Below are 26,686 nucleotides of genomic sequence, written 5' to 3'. Positions count from 1 at the left end.
CAGATCCTTCAGGTTTCGGGGCTGTCGCTGGGCAATACGGACTTTCAGCTCCCTCCAAAGATTTTCTATTGGGTTCAGGTCTGGAGACTGGCTAGGCCACTCCAGGACCTTGAGATGCTTCTTACGGAGCCACTCCTTAGTTGCCCTGGCTGTGTGTTTCGGGTCGTTGTCATGCTGGAAAACCCAGCCACGACCCATCTTCAATGCTCTTACTGAGGGAAGGAGGTTGTTGGCCAAGATCTCGCGATACATGGCCCCATCCATCCTCCCCTCAATATGGTGCAGTCGTCCTGTCCCCTTTGCAGAAAAGCATCCCCAAAGAGTGATGTTTCCACCTCCATGCTTCACGGTTGGGATGGTGTTCTTGGGGTTGTCCTCATCCTTCTTCTTCCTCCAAACACGGCGAGTGGAGTTTAGACCAAAAAGCTCTATTTTTGTCTCATCAGACCACATGACCTTCTTCCATTCCTCCTCTGGATCATCCAGATGGTCATTGGCAAACTTCAGATGGGCCTGGACATGCGCTGGCTTGAGCAGGGGGACCTTGCGTGCGCTGCAGGATTTTAATCCATGACGGCGTAGTGTGTTACTAATGGTTTTCTTTGAGACTGTTGTCCCAGCTCTCTTCAGGTCATTGACCAGGTCCTGCCATGTAGTTCTGGGCTGATTCCTCACCTTCCTCATGATCATTGATGCCCCATGAGGTGAGATCTTGCATGGAGCCCCAGACCGAGGGTGATTGACCGTCATCTTGAACTTCTTCCATTTTCTAATAATAGCGCCAACAGTTGTTGCCTTCTCACCAAGCTGCTTGCCTATTGTCCTGTAGCCTATCCCAGCCTTGTGCAGGTCTACAATTTTATCCCTGATGTCCTTACACAGCTCTCTGGTCTTGGCCATTGTGGAGAGGTTGGAGTCTGTTTGATTGAGTGTGTGGAGAGGTGTCTTTTATACAGGTAACGAGTTCAAACAGGTGCAGTTAATACAGGTAATGAGTGGAGAACAGGAGGGCTTCTTAAAGAAAAACTAACAGGTCTGTGAGAGCCAGAATTCTTACTGGTTGGTAGGTGATCAAATACTTATGTCATGCAATAAAATGCAAATTAATTACTTAAAAATCATACAATGTGATTTTCTGGAATTTTGTTTTAGATTCCGTCTCTCACAGTTGAAGTGTACCTATGATAAAAATTACAGACCTCTACATGCTTTGTAAGTAGGAAAACCTGCAAAATCGGCAGTGTATCAAATACTTGTTCTCCCCACTGTACATATTTCACCTTATGCCATTCAAATGCCCAACACAACAGAATAGTTCCGTGCAATTCTCTATTGGTTCTTACAAGTCGCTCCGGACCAGAGCGTCTGCCAAATGACCAAAAATGCAAATGTAATTATTCTGTACTTTCTCACTCATTACGTACGTCTACGTTTGAGTGCGAAAGTTCATACATATGCATCGTTGGACTTCTCAAATAATCGCTTTGTGGTGTTTTTAGCCAATTCTTAATTGACACGAATCATTTTTTCAAACATTTTACCCGTTGAACCAAAAAAAATGACTGTCCTATTCCTTTTCCCCTGCAGTCACGATGGTTAAATATTCCTTTGTCCCCGTTAAAGCACTTTCGCGCTTAAAAAAGAAACACACTCGCTGTCTCTAGCCCCTCCTTTCGCTGTTTTTTTTTCATCTAATTTTATATGCATCTGCCTACTAACTTTTTTACTTCGAGATGCCCAATAAATTCATACCTCTTCTCCCAAATGGATCCATAAAACATATTTCTTCTTTCTCTTTCTAACATATATCTTTCATCTCCCGTTAATTCTCGGACTTGTTTAGAAGATGTCTTTCCCATGGTGGAACAATAAGAAATCCCCCCCCCCTTTTTGTTTTTTAAATAATTCACTCCCGAATTATTTTCGTAGGAGTTAATATCTTAGTGCGCCTCTTGCTTTTGTAATTAACCATTTAAAATGATTTAACCCCTAACCCAGAGTTTCTATTTAAAACTCCGGTTTCATGAAAAGAGTAAGTTACCCAATTTTTCTCACGCGACTTATTTTTTTCTCCACCCCTGAAATAATGATCACGTCTCCCGATGGATTAAGTCTCACACATATACGACCTTATCATTTGCCAAACTTGTTTGCAAAGTTCTAGCAAATGCCCAGTTGCACATGCTACTCCCGACACATCCATCTCACACAATGATAATTATTTCCCTGTTTATACTGAACATTGCAATTCGTACAATGACAATATTAACTAGTTTACATTTGTGATTGCAATTCACTCCGTGTCATTTCGGACTAGTTTATTTTTGTAATAGCTATTCACCTAGGATCAATTTCGGACCCTCCCTGTTTATACTGAACATTGCAATTCGTACAATGACAATATTAACTAGTTTACATTTGTGATTGCAATTCACTCCATGTCATTTCGGACTAGTTTATTTTTGTAATAGCTATTTACCTAGGATCAATTGCGGACCCTCCCTGTCGTAATAATTATTACCTTCTTTGAGATTTTGGTAACCTGTCTGCCCTTTACAAGAATTCCTATTCTTATACAAGTTCAAATCATTTCACCAAAATCCATGAATAAAACTACTGACCTTTTCCTTGTAGTTTGGATTCAAATAATTTTTCAAACTCGTTAACGTCTTTATCGTTCATAAAGAGTAATCACCGGCCTGTTTATAACCTTAACGTCGAAGGCCAGGACTATTCTCCACGGATGCAATCACCCGGCCGTGCACGGATTCGGTGTCTTCAGAACGATAAAGATGTATTTTAAGCTCCGCTCAGAAGGACCAATCTGTCATTTGAATTTCTATCTCTAATTCACCCTAAGCTTGAATCATTACCAGAGGTTGTAAAGCTCTGGTTTTAATCATCAATGATTCAAGGTCCACAATCCACAAGTAATTATCGGTATATTTATTCATGGAGAGCTCTCCTGCCAATGACACAAACAGACGATTTTATACCTCCTGGACTTGACTCCTCCCACCTTTAGGTGACTTTTCTAAACAGTTTCCGCCTTCCCCCTTGAATGGTTAGTACCGCCCCCTCTGTTAGTGGGTTGACACTACATGATAATTCTAACATTTATACTGTGTTTGGGGTGAAATCCTTTAGTCATTATTCTTAAAATCCAAATTAATCTAACACCTACCTGTTACTGCTGATCCTAGATCTGTAGCACTGTGCCCTCTCTGTTCTCTAGGTGGCTGACCTACCTGTTACTGCTGATCCTAGATATGTAACACTGTGCCCTCTCTGTTCTCTAGGTGGCTGACCTACCTGTTACTGTTGATCCTAGATCTGTAACACTGTGCCCTCTCTGTTCTCTAGGTGGCTGACCTACCTGTTTCTGCTGATTCCAGATCTGTAGCACTGTGCCCTCTCTGTTCTCTAGGTGGCTGACCTACCTGTTACTGCTGATCCTAGATCTGTAACACTGTGCCCTCTCTGTTCTCTAGGCGGCTGACCTACCTGTTACTGTTGATCCCAGATCTGTAGCACTGTGCCCTCTCTGTTCTCTAGGTGGCTGACCTACCTGTTACTGCTGATCCTAGATCTGTAACACTGTGCCCTCTCTGTTCTCTAGGTGGCTGACCTACCTGTTACTGCTGATCCTAGATCTGTAACACTGTGCCATCTCTGTTCTCTAGGTGGCTGACCTACCTGTTACTGCTGATCCCAGATCTGTAGCACTGTGCCCTCTCTGTTCTCTAGGTGGCTGACCTACCTGTTACTGCTGATCCTAGATCTGTAACACTGTGCCCTCTCTGTTCTCTAGGTGGCTGACCTACCTGCTACTGCTGATCCTAGATCTGGTTATATGCCTGGTGGCCTGTCTGGGGGTGGCCAAGCAGTCCCGTTGGCTACTCACCATGTAAGTAACTGGTCCACACTCTGATCTGTGTAAGTAACTGGTACCCACTCTGATCTGTGAAAGTAAATGGTACCCACTTTGCTCTGTGTAAGTAACTGGTACCCACTCTGATCTGTGTAAGTAACTGGTACCCACTCTGATCTGTGTAAGTAAATGGTACCCACTTTGCTCTGTGTAGAGCTGATCAAATCAAATCAAATTGTATTTGTCACATGTGCCGAATACAACAGGTGTAGACCTTACAGTGAAATGCATACTTACAAGCCCTTAACTAACAATGCAGTTTTAAGAAAGAATACCTAAAAAAAAAAGAGTAATAAAAGTAACAAATAATTAAAGAGCAGCAGTAAAAATAACAATAGCGAGGCTATATACAGGGGGTACCGGTACTGGGGGGGGCACTGCAAATAGTCCGGGTAGCCATTTTATTAGATGTTCAGGAGTCTTATGGCTTGGAGGTAGAAGCTGTTTAGAAGCCTCTTGGACCTAGACTTGGCGCTCCGGTACCGCTTGCCGTGCGGTAGCAAAGAGAACAGTCTATGACTAGGGTGGCTGGAGTCTTTGACAATTTTGAGGGCCTTCCTCTGACACCGCCTGGTATAGAGGTCCTGGATGGCAGGAAGCTTGGCCCCAGTGATGTACCGGGCCGTACACACTACCCTCTGTAGTGCTTGCGGTCGGAGGCCGAGCAGTTGCCATACCAGGCAGTGATGTAACCAGTCAGGATGCTCTTGATGGTGCAGCTGTAGAACCTTTTGAGGATCTGAGGACCCATGCCAAATCTTTTCAGTCTCCTTAGGGGGAATATGTTTTGTTGTGCCCTCTTCATGACTGTCTTGGTGTGCTTGGACCATTTTAGTTTGTTGGTGATGTGGACACCAAGGAACTTGAAGCTCTCAACCTGCTCCACTACAACCCTGTCGATGAGAATGGGGGCGTGTTCGGTCCTCTTCTTTTTCCTGTAGTCCACAATCATCCCCTTTGTCTTGATCACGTTGAGGGAGAGGTTGTTGTCCTGGCACCACACGGCCAGGTCTCTGACCTCCTCCCTATAGGCTGTCTCGTTGTTGTCGGTGTTCAGGCCTACCGCTGTTGTGTCATCGGCAAACGTAATGATTTTGTTGGAGTCGTGCCTGGCCATACAGCCATGAGTGAACAGGGAGTACAGGAGGGGACTGAGCACGCACCCCTGAGGGGCCCCCGTGTTGAGGATCTGCGTGGCGGATGTGTTGTTACCTACCCTTACCACCTGGGGGCGGCCCGTCAGGAAGTCCAGGATCCAGTTGCAGAGGGAGGTGTTTAGTCCCAGGATCCTTAGCTTAGTGATGAGCTTTGAGGGCACTATGGTGTTGAACGCTGAGCTGTAGTCAATTAATAGCATTCTCACATAGGTGTTCCTTTTGTCCAGGTGTGAAAGGGCAGTGTGGAGCGCAATAGAGATTGCATTATCTGTGGATCTGTTGGGGCGGTATGCAAATTGGAGTGGGTCTAGGGTTTCTGGTATAATGGTGTTGATGTGAGCCATGACCAGCGTTTCAAAGCACTTCATGGCTACAGACGTGAGTGCTACGGGTCGTTGGTCATTTAGGCACGTTACCATAGTGTTCTTGGGCACAGGGACTATGGTGGTCTGCTTGAAACATGTTGGTACTACAGACTCAGACATGGAGAGGTTGAAAATGACAGTGAAGACACTTGCCAGTTGGTCAGCACATGGCCCGTTGCCCTAGCGACTCCAGACTCCACACAGCGAGCATAGAAGTAATTTAGCTTGTCTGGTAGGCTCGTGTCACTGGGGCAGCTCGCGGCTGTGCTTCGCTTTGTAGTCTGTAATAGTTTGCAAGCCCTGCCACATCTGACGAGCGTCAGATCCGGTGTAGTACGATTTGATCTTAGTCCTGTATTGACGCTTTGCCTGTTTGATGGTTCGTCGGAGGGCATAGGGGGATTTCTTATAAGCTTCCGGGTTAGAGTCCCGCTCCTTGAAAGCAGCAGCTCTACCCTTTAGCTCAGTGCGGATGTTGCCTGTAATCCATAGCTTCTGGTTGGGGTATGTACGTACAGTCACTGTGGGGACGATGTCATCGATGCACTTATTGATGAAGCCAGTGACTGATGTGGTGTACTCCTCAATGCCATCGGAAGAATCCCGGAACATATTCCAGTCTGTGCTAGCAAAACAGTCCTGTAGCTTAGCATCTGCTTCATCTGACCACTTTTATATTGACCGAGTCACTGGTACTTCCTGCTTTAGTTTTTTTGTTTGTAGGCAGGAATCAGGAGGATAAAATTATGGTCAGATTTGCCAAATGGAGGGCGAGGGAGAGCTTTGTACGCGTCTCTGTGTGTGGAGTAAAGTTGGTCTAGAGTTGTTTTCCCTCTGGTTGCACATTTAACATGCTGGTAGAAATTAGTTAAAACGGATTTAAGTTTCCCTGCATTCAAGTCCCCGGCCACTGGATGAGCGTTTTCCTGTTTGCTTATGGCTGTATACAGCTCATTGAGTGCGGTCTTAGTGCCAGCATCAGTTTTTGGTGGTAAATAGACAGCTACGAAGAATATACAGTGGGGAAAAAAAGTATTTAGTCAGCCACCAATTGTGCAAGTTCTCCCACTTAAAAAGATGAGAGAGGCCTGTAATTTTCATCATAGGTACACGTCAACTATGACGTGTACCTATGGAAAAAAATCCAGAAAATCACATTGTAGGATTTTTAATGAATTTATTTGCAAATTATGGTGGAAAATAAGTATTTGGTCAATAACAAAAGTTTCTCAATACTTTGTTATATACCCTTTGTTGGCAATGACACAGGTCAAACGTTTTCTGTAAGTCTTCACAAGGTTTTCACGCACGGTTGCTGGTATTTTGGCCCATTCCTCCATGCAGATCTCCTTTAGAGCAGTGATGTTTTGGGGCTGTCGCTGGGCAACACGGACTTTCAACTCCCTCCAAAGATTTTCTATGGGGTTGAGATCTGGAGACTGGCTAGGCCACTCCAGGACCTTGAAATGCTTCTTATGAAGCCACTCCTTCGTTGCCCTGGCGGTGTGTTTGGGGACACGTCTGGCACTGCAGGATTTGAGTCCCTGGCGGCGTAGTGTGTTACTGATGGTAGGCTTTGTTACTTTGGTCCCAGCTCTCTGCAGGTCATTCACTAGGTCCCCCCGTGTGGTTCTGGGATTTTTGCCCACCGTGATCATTTTGACCCCACGGGGTGAGATCGAGGGAGATTATCAGTGGTCTTGTATGTCTTCCATTTCCTAATAATTGCTCCCACAGTTGATTTCTTAAAACCAAGCTGCTTACCTATTGCAGATTCAGTCTTCCCAGCCTGGTGCAGGTCTACAATTTTGTTTCTGGTGTCCTTTGACAGCTCTTTGGTCTTGGCCATAGTGGAGTTTGGAGTGTGACTGTTTGAGGTTGTGGACAGGTGCCATTAATACAGGTAACGAGTGGAGGACAGAGGAGCCTCTTAAAGAAGAAGTTACAGGTCTGTGAGAGCCAGAAATCTTGCTTGTTTGTAGGTGACCAAATACTTATTTTCCACCATAATTTGCAAATAAATTCATAAAAAATCCTACAATGTGATTTTCTGGATTTTTTATTCTCAATTTGTCTGTCATAGTTGACGTGTACCTATGATGAAAATTACAGGCCTCTCTCATCTTTTTAAGTGGGAGAACTTGCACAATTGGTGGCTGACTAAATAATTTTTTTCCCCACTGTACTGCTCAAAAAAATTAAGGGAACACTAAAATAACACATCCTAGATCTGAATGAATGAAATAATCTTATTACATACTTTTTTCTTTACATAGTTGAATGTGCTGACAACAAAATTACACAGAAATTATCAATGGAAATCAAATGTATCAACCCATGGAGGTCTGGATTTGGAGTCACTCTCAAAATTAAAGTGGAAAACCACACTACAGGCTGATCCAACTTTGATGTAATGTCCTTAAAACAAGTCAAAATGAGGCTCAGTAGTATGTGTGGCCTCCACGTGCCTGTATGACCTCCCTACAACGCCTGGGCATGCTCCTGATGAGGTGGCGGATGGTCTCCTGAGGGATCTCCTCCCAGACCTGTACTAAAGCATCCGCCAACTCCTGGACAGTCTGTGGTGCAATGTGGCGTTGGTGGATGGAGCGAGACATGATGTCCCAGATGTGCTCAATTGGATTCAGGTCTGGGGAACGGGCAGGCCAGTCCATAGCATCAATGCCTTCCTCTTGCAGGAACTGCTGACACACTCCAGCCACATGAGGTCTAGCATTGTCTTGCATTAGGAGGAACCCAGGGCCAACCGCACCAGCATATGGTCTCACAAGGGGTCTGAGGATCTCATCTCGGTACCTAATGGCAGTCAGGCTACCTCTGGCGAGCACATGGAGGGCTGTGCGGCCCCCAAAGAAATGCCACCCCACACCATGACTGACCCACCTCCAAACCGGTCATGCTGGAGGATGTTGCAGGCAGCAGAACGTTCTCCACGGCGTCTCCAGACTCTGTCACGTCTGTCACATGTGCTCAGTGTGAACCTGCTTTCATCTGTGAAGAGCACAGGGCACCAGTGGCGAATTTGCCAATCTTGGTGTTCTCTGGCAAATGCCAAACGTCCTGCACGGTGTTGGGCTGTAAGCACAACCCCCACCTGTGGACGTCGGGCCCTCATACCACCCTCATGGAGTCTGTTTCTGACCGTTTGAGCAGACACATGCGCATTTGTGGCCTGCTGAAGGTCATTTTGCAGGGCTCTGGCAGTGCTCCTCCTGCTCCTCCTTGCACAAAGGCGGAGGTAGCAGTCCTGCTGCAAGGTTGTTGCCCTCTTACGGCCTCCTCCATGTCTCCTGATGTACTGGCCTGTCTCCTGGTAGTGCCTCCATGCTCTGGACACTATGCTGACAGACACAGCAAACCTTCTTGCCACAGCTCGCATTGATGTGCCATCCTGGATGAGCTGCACTACCTGAGCCACTTGTGTGGGTTGTAGACTCCGTCTCATGCTACCACTAGAGTGAAAGCACCGCCAGCATTCAAAAGTGACCAAAACATCAGCCAGGAAGCATAGGAACTGAGAAGTGGTCTGTGGTCACCACCTGCAAAACCAGTCCTTTATTGGGGGTGTCTTGCTAATTGCCTATAATTTCCACCTGTTGTCTATTCCATTTGCACAACAGCATGTGAAATGTATTGTCAATCAGTGTTGCTTCCTAAGTGGACAGTTTGATTTCACAGAAGTGTGATTGACTTGGAGTTACATTGTGTTGTTTAAGTGTTCCCTTTATTTTTTTGAGCAGTGTATATATATTTGATTAAATCATCACCTTTTAATTATTCAAATTTAGATTGTGGTCCTGATTGAGAAATCTGCATCCCAAATGGCAGCCTAAGTGTCTCTACAACAGTGGAATAGATGGCAGCTGCTATTCTCCAGAGGAAGGGAAACTTCAAGGTATAGAACAAATACCTTAATACAGTTTAAAGGAAGGAGGAGGAGTTAGATGTTCAGATGAAGATAGAACACAGCCTTTTAATCCCTTCTGAAGAGAACAGATGGAAAGTTATTACATCATCTTCATTTATCTCTGATGGTAGAATGCTTTCTTCATCACAATCACAATCTAAAATAGATTGAATTTCATTATCTCTCTCTTCCACTCTTTGTGTCTCATATTAACCCCTCCCAGAACCATATACAGCATTCTAAATACATGGCTCTGAACCCTTCCATGGATCTAACCTCTCAATTCAATTTAAGGGGCTTTGTTGGCATGGGAAACGTGTTTACATTGCCAAAGCAAGTGAAATAGATAATAAACAAAAGTGAAATAAACAATAAAAAATGAACAGTAAACATTACACTTACAAAAGTTTCAAAATAATAAAGGAATCTCTCTCTCTCTCAGGATCATGGTGTTTGGGGTGATATCTCTGGTCCTGAGCTGGGCATCACTAGCAGCAGGCACTGCTACTGCCGTGGTGAGTGTCTGTTCTGTCCCGTCATCACCAAACATGCTCTAATTAAAAAACTGCTTGTGACACTCTGGCTCTATGGACTTTATAATTGAGCCAGGGTTGTTCATTTTCATGTGTTTGGGTGTATTTCATTTGGTGGTGTTGGGGATGGGTGAGTTTCATTTTGTTTGTGTCTATGGTGATTGGTCTATGACTCCCAATCGGAGGTAACGAGTGTCAGCTGTCGGCTCGTTATCTCTGATTGGGAGCCATATATATTCTGTGTGTTTTCTCCTTTGTTTTGTGGGTTATTGTTTCCGTGTTGCTGTTAGTCTGTATCAGTATTTGAACGTCACGTATCGTCATTTGTTGTTTTCTTCGTGGTTGCTTTAAATATTAAAGTCATCATGTTCACTCCACGCGCTGCGTATTGGTCCGCTCCTTCAGACGATCGTGACACTGCTATAAGTGATCTCATCTTTATGTCTTTAATGACGTCATAGTCAGGTTGTGTACTGATTTATATTATAGGTTTTTTAAACGTCTTTCACTGGTTATAATTTGATTATAATAATTAATAATAATTAGTCATTTAGCAGACGCACTTATCAAGAGCGAATTACAGGAGCAATTAGGGTTAAGTGCCTTGCTCAAGGGCACATCGACAGATTTTTCACCTAGTCGGCTCGGGGATTAGAACCAGCAACCTTTCGGTTACTGGCACAACGCTCTTAACCACTAAACTACCTGCCGCCCCATTATCTGGCCAGATAGCAACCAAACTATGACCTGTCCTGTACATACACTATATATACAAAAGTATGTGGACATCCCTTCAAATTAGTGGATTCGGCTAGTTCAGCCACACCCGTTGCTGACAGGTGTATAAAATCGAGCACTCAGCCATGCAATCTCCATAGACAAACATTGGCAGTAGAATGGCCTTAATGAAGAGCTCAGTAACTTTCAATGTGGCACCGTCATAGGATGCCACCTTTCCAACAAGTCAGTTCGTCAAATTTCTGCCCTGCTAGAGCTGCCCCGGTCAACTGTAAGTGCTGTTATTGTGAAGTGGAAACGTCTAGGAGCAACAACGGCTCAGCCGCTAAGTGGTATGCCACACAAGCTCACAGAACAGGACCACCGAGTGCTGAAGCGCGTAGCGAGTTAAAATCGTCTGTCCTCGGTTGCAACACTCACTACCGAGTTCCAAACTGCCTATGGAAGCAACGTCAGCACAATAACTGTTCGTTGGGAGCTTCATGAAATGGGTTTCCATGGCCGAGCATCCGTACACAAGCCTAAGATCACCATGCGCAATGCCAAGTGTCGGCTGGAGTGGTGTAAAGCTCGCCACCATTGGACTCTAGAGCAGTGGAAAAGCGTTCTCTGGAGTGATGAATCACGCTTCACTATCTGGCAGTCCGACGGACGAATCTGGGTTTGGTGGATGCCAGGAGAACGCAACCTGCATACAATGACATTCTACATGATTCTGTGCTTCTAACTTTGTGGCAACAGTTTGGGGAAGGCCCTTTCCTGTTTCAGCATGACAATGCCCCTGTGCACAAAGTGATATCCATACAGAAATGGTTTGTCGAGATCTGTGTGGAAGAACTTGACTGGCTTGCACAGAGCCCTGACCTTAACCCCATCGAACACCTTTAGGATGAATTGGAACGCCAACTGCGAGCCAGGCCTAATCGCCCAACATCAGTGCCCGACCTCACTAATGCTTTTGTGGCTGAATGGAAGCAAGTCCTCGCAGCAATGTTCCAACATCTAGAGGAAAGCCTTCCCAGAAGAGTGGAGGCTGTTATAGCAGCAAAGGGGGGACCAACTCCATATTAATTCCCATGATTTTGGAATGAGATTTTCGACGAGCAGGGGTCCACATACTTTTGGGCATGTAGTGTATGTGTGTCTACAGTACGTCTAGGCTTAGTGGGGTTAATGGGGCAGACTTTGTTAATAACAGGGACACAGGGCACTCAGGATACCATCCCAGAGAGGAGCCAGCATGGTGGGGGACTAGGATTATCCAGAGGCTGGGTGACTGTGCTTCTGACGCAGGCTGGGATGGAGGGAAAGAGGGAGGAGGGAGAGAGGGAGGGAGAGAGTAGGAGGGATTGAGCGACATGAGGAAATCACGAGTCTACATTTATTTGACCAGAAAACACACTGCAACAATATCTCAACAACAGTCAGGATTACAGTAACACATGCCATGTTGACATCACTGACCAGTTTATCCACACCCAGCCAGCTACAGAAACCATTGTGTCGGTGTTATTATGACACGACCTCTGACCTAGAATAATGACATGACATCTGACCTAGAATAGCATGATGCCACAGTAAGCATGCCACACTTCTCCAGCTGGTAATTGCAGAGTCAGTGTATGTTGGGGGTCAGGATATAGGCTGCGTCCCAACTGGCATCCCATTCCCTACATAGTGCACTTGTAGATAATAGGGTACCATTTGGGAGGCAGCCACATATATTGTCGTGCGGCCAATAGAGATTAGGGTCGAGGTCGATCCCTAGCAGTAAAGTGGATTATCAAACCTTTTCACTGGAACATTATCGACTCCCTTGTTTTTTCCTGCGTTCCTCATCCTCCTCTTCCGTTGATTTTTCCTCCTCAACCAAGATCATTGTTCCTCCTCAACCCAGATCATTTTTCCTCCTCCTCCTCCTCCTCCTCCTCCTCCTCCTCCTCCTCAACCCAGATCATTTTTCCTCCTCCTCCTCCTCCTCCTCCTCCTCCTCAACCCAGATCATTGTTCCTCCTCAACTCCTCCTCCTCAACCCAGATCATTTTCCCTCCTCCTCCTCCTCCTCCTCCTCCTCCTCCTCCTCCTCCTCAACCCAGATAATTGTTCCTCCTCCTCCTCAACTCCTCAACTCCTCCTCCTCAACCCAGAACATTGTTCCTCCTCCTCCTCCTCCTCAACCCAGATCATTGTTCCTCCTCCTCCTCAACTCCTCCCAACAATAAGAGAGGGAGATAAATATTTTCTCATAGAAATATAATGCCAATAGATCATGACTATATAGATTACCTCTAAACTTCTAGACATGTCATTGGAGTTATATGTGTATGGCCCTCTCTAGCAGGGTGACAGTCTGAATACTGGGGATCTTTGGCCTGACAGTAATTGCTTATGCATGCACATCAACAGGCTCTCTCCCTACACACACAAACACGCGCACACACGCATGCATGCACGGTCCCTGCTATCTGGGTTCCTTGGGACGCCCGACTCGAGGTCACCCCATTAAAGTTTACATTTAAAATGGTTAAGGTAAGGGTTAAGGTTAGGGTTAGGGTTAGAGTTATGGTTAAGGTTAAGGTTTAGGGTAGGGACGTCCCAAGGACCCCGGATAGCACTAACCACGCACACACACAATCACACACAGATGAATGAGAGAGTCTGAGCAGACAGTCTATATGCTAGGGTTGGTTCTGCTACGCTCAGCACAGGTTAAAGAGGCATGGAGACTGTTGTTACTAATAGCCCTCTTGTGTGATCTATAGTTGATTTACTTTGACAGGATATTATTTTCTGTCACACCCTCCATCGACTGTTAGGCTAATAATTCCAAACAGTCATTAAGATTCTGGGAAGTGATTTGAGTCTTAAGTGTTTATGACGGGTCTTAATTTTTCTTTGTTCTGTAAAATCATTGTCCATTTTAATGTCAAGCTATAATAGTGCTTTAACAAGTCATGGATCATTGAGTGTAATTAAACACTAATGAACACCAGATAACACCTGTTTAATGCCACGGTATCAGGTTTGCGGTCAATACCATTTCAATTCCAGTCAATTCAGGAAGTACACTGAAATTTGACCACAATCCTGCTCGGTATAGTATCCTGTTTTCCCTGCAGGGCACCAGTGACTTCAGACTGTATAGTGTCCTGTTTTCCCTGCAGGGCACCAGTGACTTCAGACTGTATAGTGTCCTGTTTTCCCTGCAGGGCACCAGTGACTTCTGACTGTATAATATCCTGTTTTCCCTCCAGGGCACCAGTGACTTCTGTGTGTCTCCAGACAAGTTCATAGTGAACAGGACCAAGGAGTTCCTCAGTGCAGGTGAGGTACCTTCCAGTTCCAGTTTTCTAATAGCAGTCATAGACAATGTGATTTATGCAAGTTATCTTCACAGTCCACACTGGCTCACACTTGACAGATGTAGTGGCTAAAATATATAATTGTCCCAATACAATTTCCATTCTAATCCTTTAGCCACAATGGAGAGTGGTGAAATGTTAGTCTTGAATCATACAAATTCAATGTCCAGAGTTTGATTCAAGTTGAAAAATAATAATACATTTATTTGTTGTTCTTGTGGATACAAAAATGTATAGAATTTTTCCTAAACTAATTGTGATCATTAAACTAAAGAAACAAACAGCATGGTAAACATGGTCTGGTATGGTCAAAAGACTGTGTGCTGCCATTCCAGCCACTCCCAGTAGGCCTTGGAGGGTGTATGCCTTTTAACTGTATTCTCCATTGGCCTGTAGAGGGGGTACACACGCTTGACAGGGGATTAATGGCAAACACACATACAACAGAAATGTATTATGAATTGGAAACATGCAAATATACAATATGACCTATTGGGCTCCTACAGAACCACTGGTCAGATAGACCCACTGTTACAGAACAAATCCTACATGTTAAGATGTGTTTATGCTGTCTTTACTTTCTGAAATTAATGAATGTAATTAATACAGGGTGTGTTTGGGTTAATCTTCATTGGGATGATCTCTCTCTCTCTCTCTCTCAGAAGTGACACACTACTACCTGTATTGCAGTCTACCCAACCCTTTCCAACAGGTACTGAAATCACCTTCTAACACACACACACACTGATTACATGAATGATCTTTTAGTTGTAAAAGTCGTTTTCCCTCATTAGTTTGATTAGCTCTGTCACGTTCGTCGGTAAGAGAGGAGGACCAAGGCGCAGCGTTGCAGGCAAACATACTCTTTATTTAGCGATTACACGACAAAATAAACAAAACGATAACGTGACAGTTCACGGTCTAACACAAACCAACTAGAAACAAGATCCCACAACTATTGTGGGAAAACAGCCTGTTTAAATGTGGTTCCCAATCAGAGACAACCAGCCACAGCTGACACTCGTTGCCTCTGATTGAGAACCACACTGGCAACATAGAAAAGAAACAACTAGACCTACAACACAGAAATCTACACACCCTGGCTCAACATAACAGTGTCCCCAGAGCCAGGGCGTGACAAGCTCAGAAGCAGATGTTAATCAAAACGTTGTTGAGCCTCTGAGTTAAAAACAGGCAGCACTACTAATTTAATGACTTTCAGGCCATAACAAAAATACACTTTGATCCAAGAACATTTTATATGTGGGGTTTGGAGATGATTAGTGGGGTGTAGACATAGACAGTGTGTATAGTCTGCCTCAGGGACTACACACACACACACAGAGACCAACCCCCCCATCCCCCAAATCCCTTTTATTTATTTACCATGCCGGGGATATTACATATTTAAAAGGCCAGTATTAATGGTCCATGTATTGAGGTAATATACAGAGGGTAGATACATCCTCATGGCCAGTAAACACACACACATAGCAGTATCCATTTAAAGCTTTGTGTTATGCCTTGTTAAGTAGACAGAGATAATCTGCCCTCTTATGGCTCAGCCAATGGACATATTGTCTGTTGTTTGTGCTAGGGATCAGATTGGGGGAGAGGGGGGGTCGGAGTGTGTGTGTGTTTTGGGGTGGGTGGGGTAATCTGGATAATCTGGGGCTCTCCGTCTGAAATGAACGTGTCCTCCATTAAGGGTCCAGAATGACACACTTTATGACATATTTTCACTCATGTTTCTACACAGCTTTGACTCTACAATTTGTGTGTGTGTGTGTGTGTGTGTGTGTCAGTCTCTGACTATCTTCCAGAGGTCTCTGACCACCATGCAGATCCAAATACAGGGACTACTGCAGTTCTCTGTACCTGTCTTCCCCACTGCTGAGGTGAGTGGATGGAGCAGCAATCAACATAAAAATAGCATTATATTTATTATATTCAGTACCGATATCTCTATGGAGCTCAACATCTAGTGCTGATGCTGACACTGTATTCTTCTAAACACATAAGGGCAGAGCGCTAAAACGCTGTTAAAGCCCTCATAGAGAGTAATTGTCAAATCCTGCATGTCTGTTTAACATGTTAGGGTTACTTAGTGCTCTGTGCCACTGTGTTTAGAAGAGTGTTACAGGAGTGTTACAGGAGGAAACATAGTGTTACAGGAGGACACCTAGAGTTACAGGAGGAAACATAGTGTTACAGGAGGACACCTAGAGTTACAGGAGGACACATAGTGTTACAGGAGGACACCTAGAGTTACAGGAGGATACATAGTGTTACAGGAGAACACATAGTGTTACAGGGGGACACATAGTGTTACAGTAGGATACATGGTGTTACAGGAGTTTACATAGTGTTACAGGAGGATACATAGTGTTACAGGAGGACACCTAGAGTTACAGGAGGACATATAGTGTTACAGGAGGATACATAGTGTTACAGTAGGACACATAGTGTTACAGGAGGACACATAGTGTTACAGGAGGATAAATAGTGTTACAGGAGGACACAGTGTTACAGGAGGATACATAGTCTTACAGGAGGACACCTAGAGTTACAGGAGGACACATAGTGTTACAGGAGGATACATAGTGTTACAGGAGGATTAATAGTGTTACAGGAGGACACATAGTGTTACAGGAGGACACAGTGTTACATGAGGATAAATAGTGTTACAGGAGGATACATAGTGTTACAGGAGGACACCTAGAGTTACAGGAGGATACATAGTGTTACAGTAGGACACATAGTGTTACAGGAGGACACTGTGTTACGGGAGGACACAGTGTTACGGGAGGTGTGTTGTTCCTCACACTATTTTTATACCTTGTCTACAGAGAGATCTTCTGGGGATCCAGCGCCTGCTGAACTCTACAGAGTTCAACATGCACCAGTTAACAGCCCTGCTAGACTGCAGGGGGCTCCATAAGGTGAGATGGTTACCCTGAGACAAGAGGACGTCATGGTTACAGTGAGAATGCGTCTGTAGAATGAGAACATACCCAGACACACTTGAATAAAAATACAAAAGGTGCTCTTAGGTTCTTTGAAATCCCCTAAAAACTCTTATCGCACAACACTCCACGTTGTGACTATACCAGAAATAGAAATTGAGTACTCAGATGTCTTCAAATTATCTTCTTGTGGTTGATGGACAATAAAGTTATAATCTTAACAGTGAGGGTAACAGTGAGGGTGTCATTGAGGGGTAACAGTGAGGGTGTCAGTGAGAGTAACAGTGAGGGTGTCATTGAGGGGTAACAGTGAGGGTGTCAGTGAGAGTAACAGTGAGGGTAACAGTGATGGTAACGGTAAGGGTAATGGTGAGGGTAACAGTGAGGGTGTCAGTTAGGGTAACAGTGAGGGTGTTTTGTCTTGTAGAACTACCTGGATGGTCTGATGGGGGTGTGTTATGACGGGGTGGAGGGTCTCCTCTACCTCTGCCTCTTCTCTCTGCTGTCGGTCAGTGCCTTCTGTGCCATGCTGTGTGCCATCCCCCGGGCATGGACCCTCATCGCCAGCAGGTAGGGACTGGTAACACTGTATTTGGTCTATGTGTGTTCAACCTACCTGTAACCACAACCCCAACCTTGACCCTTACACCTAAGCCTAACCAAATAAGGACTGGGAGATTCATGGCCTAAAAGATGTTTCATTTGTTTGCTATAGTGGTTCTATTGTGTCTATTGGTTTCAATTAACAATGGAGGCTGCTGAGAGGAGAACGGCTCATAATAATGTCTGGAATGGAGCAAATGGAATGGCATCAAACACCTGGAAACCATGTGTTTGATGTATTTGATACCATTCCTCTGATTCCGCTCCAGTCATTACCACGAGCCTGTCCTCCCCAATTAAGGTGCCACCAAACTGTGTGCTAGTGGGCCTGGATGTTGATACTAGAGGGTCTGGATGTTGATGCTAGAGGGTCTGGATGTTGATACTAGAGGGCCTGGATGTTGATACTAGAGGGTCTGGATGTTGATGCTAGAGGGTCTGGATGTTGATAATAGAGGGCCTGGATGTTGATACTAGAGGGTCTGCATGTTGATACTAGAGGGTCTGGATGTTGATGCTAGAGGGTCTGGATGTTGATACTAGAGGGTCTGGATGTTGATGCTAGAGGGTCTGGATGTTGATGCTAGAGGGTCTGGATGTTGATGCTAGAGGGTCTGGATGTTGATGCTAGAGGGTCTGGATGTTGATGCTAGAGGGTCTGGATGTTGATGCTAGAGGGTCTGGATGTTGATGCTAGAGGGTCTGGATGTTGATGCTAGAGGGTCTGGATGTTGATGCTAGAGGGTCTGGATGTTGATGCTAGAGGGTCTGGATGTTGATGCTAGATGGTCTGGATGTTGATGCTAGAGGGTCTGGATGTTGATGCTAGAGGACCTGGATGTTGCTTTGGGCGCCATGAAATGAAACTAACAGAAAGCCTGGTGCTGACTGATGGTGCTCGCTCCTGTGGTGATCTCAGGGACAGGGACAATGACGACATCGATGAGGAGGATCCGTTTAACCCCCAGGCCCGTCATATGGCCTACAACCCCAGTAGAGCCAGCCATGTACACAGCTTCTGTAGCTACAGCAGCAGTCTGGACAGCCAGGCCAGTCTACACCCTCCACCACAGACTGCTGCCATCCTCCCCACCTCAGAGTACATGTAAGTAGAGAGAGGAGGTAGGGTGTCTGTGTCGGCCTGTGTGTGTGTCTATTTGTCTGTTTGTGTGTGTCTGTCTCCCTGTCCGTATCTGTGTGTCTGGAATAAGCAGCACTGTGTTTGTTTTATCAGATAACTTGACTCTCTCTCTCTCTCTCTCTCTCTCTCTCTCTCTCTCTCTCTATCTCTCTCTCTATCTCTCTCTCTCTCTCTCTCTCTCTCTCACTCCCCCATCTCTCTCTCTCCTATAGGAATCAGTCTATGCTGTTTGGAGGGAACCCTCGCTATGAGAACGTTCCTCTGATCGGGAGGGGATCCCCGCCACCCTCGGTGCGTTGGCCACTAACGTTAGAGGCCAGGTCTCTCGTTCTGGAGGCTAGGTCCCTCGTGTGATGATGTCACTGACATGAACATTAACGCTGCTACGTTCTACTGAGCTGAAGGGCCACAGACAGACTCATGTATAGAGCTGTGTGTACAGCCAGAGGCCAGGCAGGTCCCTTGTTAGAGAATGTCATCAACACTAATACATCATATTGTACTGAAGGACCACAGACATTCTCCAAGACGCAGTCTCTGCTGCCTTTACTATGTATACCATACAGTATCCACAGCCTGACAGAACCTCCTGGGGCGGCAGGTAGTCTAGCGGTTAAGAGTGTTGGGCCAGTAACCGAAAGGTTGCTGGTTCGAATCCCTGAGCCAACTAGGTGAACAATCTGTTGGTGTGCCCTTGAGCAAGGCACTTAACCCTAATTGCTCCTGTAAGTCGCTCTGGATAAGAGCGTCTGCTAAATGGCTCAAATGTAAATGGACTATCGTTCAACAGATAATAATTGGTCCATTCCCAAATTGTCCCCTAAATCCTGCACCCTATGCACTTGTGATCCACCTTGCCATCTGGAAGTTTGACCATATTGCTTATACCAATCAAATACTCTCAGATTTCCATTAGGGTTTATGGGGTCGATTTGGGATTGGCCCTTCCACTGCACATTATGGTGAAAGACTGCTCTCTGCTGGTCATGGACTGAAATACAGACAAAACAGTACATGTTCTTCGCTCTTGTGCCATTATTTGGCCTGATGCTCTCTGATGCAGGCCTAGCCTGCTAATGTCCCTAGAGAGAGGCTAGCCTGCTAATGACCCTAGAGAGAGGCTAACCTGCTAATGTCCCTAGAGAGAGGCTAGCCTGCTAATGTCCCTAGAGAGAGGCTAGCCTGCTAATGTCCCTAGAGAGAGACTAGCCTGCTAATGCCTACTACAGTATGGCTTGACTGGTAATGTTACAGTATGGTTTGACTGGTAATGTTAAAGATGGCTTGACTGGTAATGTTACAGTATGGCTTGACTGGTAATGTTACAGTATGGCTTGACTGGTAATGTTAAAGATGGCTTGACTGGTAATGTTACAGTATGGCTTGACTGGTAATGTTACAGTATGGCTTGACTGGTAATGTTAAAGATGGCTTGACTGGTAATGTTACAGTATGGCTTGACTGGTAATGTTACAGTATGGCTTGACTGGTAATGTTACAGTATGGCTTGACTGGTAATGTTACAGTATGGCCTGACTGGTAATGTTACAGTATGGCTTGACTGGTAATGTTAACGTATGTCTTGACTGGTAATGTTACAGTATGGCTTGACTGGTAATGTTACAGTATGGCCTGACTGGTAATGTTACAGTATGGCTTGACTGGTAATGTTAAAGTATGTCTTGACTGGTAATGTTAAAGTATGTCTTGACTGGTAATGTTAAAGTATGGCATGACTGGTAATGTTACAGTATGGCCTGACTGGTAATGTTACTGTATGGCCTGACTGGTAATGTTACAGTATGGCCTGACTGGTAATGTTACAGTATGGCTTGACTGGTAATGTTAAAGTATGTCTTGACTGGTAATGTTAAAGTATGTATTGACTGGTAATGTTAAGGATGGATTGACTGGTAATGTTACAGTATGGCCTGACTGGTAATGTTACTGTATGGCCTGACTGGTAATGTTACAGTATGGCCTGACTGGTAATGTTACAGTATGGCCTGACTGGTAATGTTACAGTATGGCCTGACTGGTAATGTTACAGTATGGCCTGACTGGTAATGTTACAGTATGTTGTTGTGAAGCACAATCATTGTTCTAGTGCTGCTGTGCGCAGGGAGAGAATCAAACCCTTCAGAGTTAGAACAGTCTGTTCTCACAACACACACACACACACACACACACACAGGCAAGTGAGACTACAGAGCACTTGACTCTGCACAGAAGTCAAGACAAGAGTACTTCTTGTTGTACATTTGCTCAGAACAAATGGTGTGCTGTGTAGCTTGACATGAGAAGGGAGGTCAGTGGTGTTATTATTACTACTGAACAACTACAATGTCAGCCGCAGTTTAATAAATGATACCGCTAACACACAGGGTAAATCTCTGCCATCAGGAAACAAGTGGGACTAGATGCTAGGAAGCTGTCTTTTAAACAGATCCAATTCAGATGTTTATTTATTTGGATAGATGTAACCTATTTTGTGACCTATTTATTCATGAAACGTTATATATTCCACTGGATGTTTTTAAGCCGTTGCAAATAACACAGTTGTCCATCCTATATTGTACGAATATTTAATTTAACGACAGAGACGAAAACCTTTTTGTGTGCCAATCATACTGGCCTTTTGTTTTTGCTACATGTGCCATATAGTCTACAGGACAGGACCTAGCATATCTCTTTATGCTGTCTTAAAGAAGACTCTTTGTTCTTTTCCAATCCTTACCGGACATCTAACTCATATTTTGCTTCTAACTTTATTTTTGTATTTTCTTTTACTGCCAGACATTTAGAAACAGTAAGTGTTCTGTTGTACACTACACACAACCTTACTGTACCTTTATACTTCCCTTCCTTTATTAAGGAGGATACTTTATTTTGTTGTACCGCTCTCATTCTCCTTCCACCCCGTCTAATAAAAGGTGGTTCTAAGTCTTACTTCTAATTCTTAGAAGTAGTTCATAGTTCTAATTATTGCTCTTGTAGCCCTACATCTCCGGAATGAGACTGACCATTATTAACCAATCAGCTTGTTTGGTCCTGACACCAATGTGATCTATCTAAGCTCTGTGACCTCTAACCTCAGCTGTATGACCTCTGACCTCCGGCGATGTTGTGTCCACAGTGTGTTAACCTGTGAGTGGAACTTTTCATGTGATGTGCCCCCTCGCCCCTAACCCAAATCTCACCCACACGCCCCTCACCTTTGACCTCTGCCTGCCCTTCACCTGTGACCTGTGTCCTACCGTCTCCCCGCCACCCTGTAGTTCAGAACACTGAGTCACACAACCCCCTGACCTACCCACCACGGAGCACCTCCTAATCAAAACAAATGTTTGAACATTTATGACATTTTTCAAAGTTTGATTGATAGAAAAAACGATTTTGCTTTCACACAGTTATGTGATCTAACGTGTATTTTGTTCCTTCCTCCTGCAGTATTCTCCCAGAATGAGGACCACCTACCTGTCTATGACTGACACACAGATCAGACACTTCGGGACAGACTTCCAGCAGGTGTAGCCCCCAACCATGACCTACTGGTGCCCCTCAGGAAGGGTCTGTCTGGGACACACTGTGGTGGCTGACTGGGACTACCACTGTACTGAGGAAGCTGTGTTTACAGATAACCCTGTCCATGGATGTCTTACCCTGCTCTCCTGGCCATCTGTTACTTAAATGCAGGAGGTATGGGGCCAACAACACCTCAGGAACACACTGACGCTCTTCAAGTCCTGTACTGTACATGTAGAAACCAGGAGACTACATATAATCCCAAGTGTAAAGTGCACTTGCATCTACCCAGACAAACTGACAATTCAGTTATGTGTTTTCTTCAAATGTTCGTCTGGAGCCAGATCAAAAGACATGATTATTATGGACCAAGTTGAACATTTATATTTTCCCTGCGAGTGACATCACCTACGATGGATTTCAGGGGGCAACAAATAACCAGATGGATTTCCTTCAGAGTTATGACATGAACTCTCTTCAGTCTTCATCAACCTATCATCACTATTACAAACTGTCATCTAGCCAGACTAGCATTCAGCACCTCTTACAGTTGACTACACAGCTCTTACACATCTGACAAAACCCAAAGCCTTCATAATGTCTTCCCTCAGAGAGATGCGTCAAACTTGATGAAAACGGACACTGTATTTTCACTTGTCTTTCATGTTATTCATTGAACCTAAAAGGGTTATTCGGCTGTCCACATAGGAGAACCCTTTGAAGAACCCTTTTTGGTTCCAGGTAGAATCCTTTTGGTTCCGGGTAGAATCTTTTGGGGTTCCATGTAGAACCCTTTCCACAGATGGAACCCAAAATAGTTCTACCTGGAACTAAAAAAGGGTTCTACCTGGAACCAAAATGGATTATCCTATGGGGACTGCCGAAGAACCCTTTTAGAACCCTTTTTTCTAAGAGTGTACTATTTACGTGTGAGGGGGACTGAGGAGAAAGGATGCATGATGATGTTTCTAAAGCCTTAATTTTCTGTAACCTGTTTCTCTCTGTTCTCCTATGTTGTGTCATCATGCATGCTGTGTCCTGCTCAATTCTAGCCTGGATTCAAAACTGAATATCAGTCTGTTTCATTATTGTTTCAGTGAATCAGTGAAATGAGTTAAACAAAGTGATATTCAGTTTGGGTTCCATGCCAGTTCATTTCAAGACAACACTGAGGGCTTTCTGTAGCTTGGCATCTAAACTGAATATTGCTCTGATTCACTATTGTGTCACTTGAATCTGTGACTGTGTCCCAATAATCTCATTTTCCCCAAAGAGTGCACTTATTCACTTCCCCTGCATGGATTTGAAAGGAAATTACTATCCCTCTAACCCATGTCTACACCAATCCAATGCTTTTAAACTTGTGGGGAGTAGTGAACGAGTTCACCCTTCAGGAGGAAGGTGAGAGCATTGGGGTGCACCGTCTGAATTAGAGTAATATTACGTTTGGATTCTAGGCTATAGGCCTGCTGCCTGTACATTAGCATGTTAAACATTCCCTGGATAGGATGACAGGAAACAATCAACAACTGAAATGGTGTTGATGGTGAATTACTGCTAAGTATTATCACTGATGTCATGTTTATTGGATGTTTGTTTACTGTGAGTTGGACACAATCACAGAAATAAACATTGTGCCAATTCATCCCTTCAGTTCCATGTTGAATGACAAAATACACATTTGGAGAGATGTGCTATAAGCACAATGCATGCACCTGGGTCTGTTAAGACTATAGATATATACATATAATTGGTTAAGACATGGTCAAAGAAAAGTACTGCAGGGGCCCTTAACAGTCAGATAAGATAACCCATCATTGTACAGTACTGCAGGGGCCCTTAACAGTCAGATAAGATAACCCATCATTGTACAGTACTGCAGGGGCCCTTAACAGTCAGATAAGATAACCCATCATTGTTAATTATTGGTTGTGGTCATCCTTTTCTTCCTTTATTGAGATCTGTCAACTGCTGTTTATTTTCTACGTTTGTTGAAGTATTGGACCAAGTGTATAAATAGAGTGAAAAAAAAGCTTTCTGTGTTTATTTGTCTATTTTGCCCACACACACTGTCTGTATAAGAGATACTGTCATTAATAGATTATGCAATATATTGTACTGCACATATACTACATATTATTACATATTAGTCATTTAGCAGATACTCTTATCCAGAGTGACTTACAGTTAGTGCATTCATCTTAAGGTAGCTAGCAAGGTGAGACAACCTTCTATCACAGTCATAGTAAGTACACCTTTTCCTCAATAAAGCAGCTATTAGCAAAGTCACTGATAGTTAGAAAAGATTAGTGCAGGTGTGGCCAAACCTATATCTAGCCAAGTCGTAAAACTGAGGTGAAATGGTATGAAGCACAAAGACATGCCAGTAACAAAGGTGGTATAGCCTGACATCTAGTGGACAGGTTGATGTTCTTGGGGTAGCCGCGTCGGCCCACCAATATGCCACCAGCACCTTGAGGTTCCTCTCCAGCAGGCCCACCCTCTCCTTGACGTACGACTTGGTGATCATCATGCCTCCATATCACCCGTACCTTCGTGGCCCATCTTGACGGTGCTCTCCTTGGAGTTGGCGGAGTCGTTGAAGGCCAAGGCGTTGATTATATTTTTGCAGCAGGACCATCCAGTGCCTCTTCCCGGGGGGCACCACGAAGCGTGTGTGGGCGTCGCAGCCATACCGTCCCACCACTCCTCCATGATTCGGTGCAGGTGCCATCCTTTTGCATCCACTTTTGGTGAATTATAGCCAAACGTGCCATCATGCTCGCTGGTTAGAATTGGATTGCCTTTGGAGTCAAGCACAGTGGCATTGACCGTAGCGCTAACACAGTATTCCTCTTCCTTGATGATGGGCGGAACCATAGACGGTATTAAACGGCAGAATGAGCCGCACCAACAACACGACGGGGAGATAGCTGCATGGCGTTTGCGTTACTGCGGTCCACATCTTCCGAATTACTTTGAAGGGCAGTCCGACTCAAAGAATAGTCCTATATAACTTCTGTCGGACAAGGCTTTATTCAGCAGCTCTTCATCAGTACAGCATACAATATGGTATCAGTTTGTTGATACTTCGTCAAGATGGCATTAGTTTGTCAATACATCGTCAGCTTGTTCGTCATGACGGCATTTGTTTGTCAATGCTTCGTCAACACATCGTCAGCTTGTTCGTCATGGCGGCATTTTTTTGTCAATACATCGTCATCTTGTTTATCAATGCTTCGTCAATACATAGTCAGCTTATCCGTCATGATGGCATTCGTTTGTCAATGCTTCGTCAATACATCATCAGCTTGTTCGTCATGACGGCATTCGTTTGTCAATGCTTCGTCAATACATCGTCAGCTTGTTAGTCATGACGACATTTGTTTTTTAAATTCTTTGTCAGTACATCGTCAGCTTCTGGAGACACTCACAAAAGAGGCACACCAAGCTTATGAACCAATTAAAATTATTATATAAAATTCTTGCTACCAATATAATGTTATTTATATGGGGGATACACTCTTCCCAGCTCTGCAGATTTTGCTGCGAAGAGACAGAATCATTAGATCATTTGTTTTGGTACTGTCCATTTGTAGCTTGTTTTTGGTCACAGGTCCAGGAATGGCTGAAGGATTGCAATATTTACCTGGAGCTAACCCTGCAGATAGCACTACTGGGTGATCTGAAAAGTCATAGTCAATCGATCAATAATATAATAATACTTTTAGCAAAAATGTTTATTTTCAATTTACAATCTGTAGAAACAATGAGAATAGAAGGGTTCAGAACTTTTGTGAAACATCACAGTACAGTTGAAAAATATATGGCAAATAGAAATCCAATATGGATGGTGTTAAGAGATAGACGGGAGGTGTTGGATGGAGCTGAAGGATGGGACTAATAACAACAAGATAACTAATGTAAAGCATACTCTGTCCATAATAAGTATATAGGTTGAGAGCTTTTGAGAAATATAGAAGCAAACCGGATGGACATCATGAAAATGATCGAGAGGTTGAGGGTAGAGGAAGTTCAGGAGGAAGTAGAGGAGTTCAGGAGTTGTGTTGTGTTGAAGCCACCAAGCCTCCATCTTGACACTCCCTCACCAGTTGTCAGAAGCTAAAGAAATGCATGTATTAATGTCTACATCCGTTTTAGCCGTGTTTGTTCTATTACAGACACTTTAAAGCCTACTTTTTAATTATATTATGTGAGCTAAACATACAAATTCTAAAAATAGATTATTAATGTTACTGTCCCCACTACAACAAACAAATACTGAAACATTTAATTGAAATATTGTAGAATTCTATTCATTCCTATGAATGGAGGACTGCTCCTACTGGGGAGTGCCAATATAGCCGACAGGTGGCGTCAAAGCCTCTCAATGGCCAAAACATAGCATGCGCTATCCTGGTTTTATATACATCATTG

General features: G+C 44.3%; 1 protein-coding gene across 1 annotated transcript in view; it reads left to right on the top strand.

The window, feature by feature from the left end:
* The window catches only part of LOC311106170 (protein tweety homolog 2-like), a 127,772-nt gene extending 102,542 nt beyond the window's left edge, over nt 1-25,230 (top strand). The window contains exons 5-14 of the mRNA XM_084148491.1: nt 3,812-3,907; nt 9,824-9,896; nt 13,907-13,976; nt 14,677-14,726; nt 15,820-15,912; nt 16,864-16,956; nt 17,408-17,550; nt 18,503-18,688; nt 18,937-19,015; nt 22,175-25,230. Of these exons, the coding sequence (XP_084004617.1) occupies nt 3,812-3,907; nt 9,824-9,896; nt 13,907-13,976; nt 14,677-14,726; nt 15,820-15,912; nt 16,864-16,956; nt 17,408-17,550; nt 18,503-18,688; nt 18,937-19,015; nt 22,175-22,258 (967 nt within the window). The 3' untranslated portion in view covers nt 22,259-25,230. The remainder of the gene's footprint in view (nt 1-3,811; nt 3,908-9,823; nt 9,897-13,906; nt 13,977-14,676; nt 14,727-15,819; nt 15,913-16,863; nt 16,957-17,407; nt 17,551-18,502; nt 18,689-18,936; nt 19,016-22,174) is intronic.
* The last annotated feature ends 1,456 nt before the right edge of the window (nt 25,231-26,686 follow it).

This window comes from Coregonus lavaretus (genome assembly GCF_964263955.1).
Source record: "Coregonus lavaretus genome assembly, chromosome: 2".
Lineage (NCBI taxonomy): Eukaryota > Metazoa > Chordata > Actinopteri > Salmoniformes > Salmonidae > Coregonus > Coregonus lavaretus.
Note: the sequence above shows the minus strand (reverse complement) of the source record. Positions and strands in the feature narration are given on the sequence as shown.